The sequence below is a fragment of the Pteropus alecto genome, unplaced genomic scaffold (genome assembly GCF_000325575.1).
Source record: "Pteropus alecto unplaced genomic scaffold, ASM32557v1 C18734237, whole genome shotgun sequence".
Classification (NCBI taxonomy): Eukaryota; Metazoa; Chordata; class Mammalia; order Chiroptera; family Pteropodidae; genus Pteropus; species Pteropus alecto.
The window spans coordinates 1-1717 of record NW_006493911.1 but is presented as its reverse complement, the minus strand read 5'-3'; the positions used below and the strand labels follow the sequence as shown (position 1 = coordinate 1717).

The following is a 1717-nucleotide window of genomic DNA, read 5'->3' as shown; positions in this document are numbered from 1 at the left end:
TCTCTCTCTCTCTCTCTCTCTCTCTCTCTCAAAGGTACTGAATTTGCTGGAAGAATTGGTAGCAGTCGGAAGGGATGGTCCCAAAGGGGCACGTATGAAAGGATGACGGTGGGAACATCTCCAGCGGATGGCGGGGGCTGTGTGGGGGGAGGTGTTTCAGCGTCGCAGTACGGTGTTCACTGTGACACGGAGGAAGCGTGGTGGGCGATGGCAGCTGCCTACCTGGGCATAGCTTAGGAAGAAGAGCTGCTGGGGGCTGAGGTCCAGGTCGGGCAGGGTGGCCTCCCCACGACGCCAGAACAGCCTCTCGTTGTATGCCTGGGTGTGCGGCGTGGTGGAGAGAGCCCCTCAGGCACCAGGCCCGTGGCCATTTGGAAGTCTGGTACCCCAAACCAGTTTGTAGCCCCCTTTCCCAAGTGCTGCACTAACACACTGGTCTGAGCCAGGAAAGATGTCCTCATCGGAAGATCTAAGAATATCCTAGAAAGGAGGGATCTGTGGGGTCTGAGGGGGATCCCCGAGTTGTCCCCGGTTCAGTGGGGATGTGAAGGGCAGAAAGCTTTGCAACTAGGCTTGCACAAGGGACGGTAAAAGGAGATCCGGGCCCTTGGGGCGTGAGTTACCTGCAGTGCAATGGCCAGCGCCCCCATGTCTGCAGCATCTTCCAGGAAGGTGTGGGAGCCATTGAAGGGGGCTCCACTAGGTAATGGCAAGGCAGCGTAGTGGTGCTCCAGGCACAGCAGCGCCCCCTGTAGGGCATGGGTGTCACAGGCCGGGCAGCCCCCAGGGAGTACTGTTGGAAACGGGGCGAGGGAGTGACACGGTGAGGCGTGGTGCAGAGGCGAGGGCCCGTGGGGACCGCAGACTGGGCTTGCTCCCAGGAGCACTGCAAAGGTTTCGGAGCCGCCCCGCCTGGCAGCCTCGCGAAACCTCCCTTTCTCCTCCCCCAGGCCTCCTTGGGGGCCTTCATCTTGTCCCAATGCCCCATCTCCCAGTGGCCCACCGTTACCCACAGAGCTGGGAGAAGATGTGCAGCAGCTCGCGGGCCATGATGCTGCCGGCAGCGCCAAAGTTCACGGCCCTAGGGAGACAAGGGCTTGTCTCAGCCCCGAAACCTTCAACAGTTTAAACCCCAATTCTCCAACCACAAGTCCTAACCACTGTAACATCTGTCCATCAGTCTCGGGAGACTTCCTGCCCACCGGCACGGCATGGCCCATACCTGGGGTAGCCAGGGTGGAAGAAAGGGGGTTGCAGGAGGCCGGCTGGGAAGACCAGGACGTGGTCAGATATGGAATAGTAAGCGCTGAGCCCCCACGGGGACACCTGCCACCTGTGGGGAGAGCACATATGAACACCGGCTCCATCTTCATTGCCTCCCCGGCCCAGACATATGCAGTGCCTCAACTGTTGTCACTGTTCCCGTTTCCGAGTCCTTGGCTGGCTTCCTTGCTAATCTTGGAGGGACAGCTCTGGGACGCAGGGTCTGTGTCTCCTTCGCTCTCATACCTGTGTGGAGGGAAAGGCCGCAAGAAGCTGCAGACGATCCTAGCTCGCCGGGAGCGGACGCCGCTCAGGAAGGACTGCAGGAAGCTGGGCCCGAGGTGTATCTGGGAGGACACGAGACATGACAAATGTACACGCACACTGACATACCCTGGTGGGTACATCTGAACCCCGACGGATAAGCCCTGACGCCAGCATGACACCGCCACAC

At 60.1% G+C, this 1717-nt stretch overlaps 1 protein-coding gene across 1 annotated transcript; it reads right to left on the bottom strand.

Annotated features, from left to right (window-relative positions):
• Positions 1–6: 6 nt before the first annotated feature.
• LOC102884970 (kell blood group glycoprotein homolog) lies at positions 7–1711 on the bottom strand. Its single transcript, XM_006925292.3, has 5 exons — positions 1510–1711; positions 1223–1333; positions 1014–1081; positions 624–793; positions 7–318 (listed from the first exon to the last, which is right to left on the bottom strand). Exons 1-5 carry the CDS (start codon positions 1668–1670, stop codon positions 157–159), a joined length of 672 nt encoding a protein of 223 aa, XP_006925354.2. The 5' UTR covers positions 1671–1711; the 3' UTR covers positions 7–156.
• Positions 1712–1717: the final 6 nt, after the last annotated feature.

Excerpts from the sequence above, each read along its gene's own strand:
- LOC102884970 (XM_006925292.3), bottom strand. The coding sequence starts at position 1,670 with ATGTACCCACCAGGGTATGTCAGTGTGCGTGTACATTTGTCATGTCTC. Across the intron at positions 1,334-1,509 it reads CGGCCTTTCCCTCCACACAG|GTGGCAGGTGTCCCCGTGGG; the intron begins GTATGAGAGCGA and ends CTCTCCCCACAG. Across the intron at positions 794-1,013 it reads GCACATCTTCTCCCAGCTCT|TACTCCCTGGGGGCTGCCCG; the intron begins GTGGGTAACGGT and ends CGTTTCCAACAG.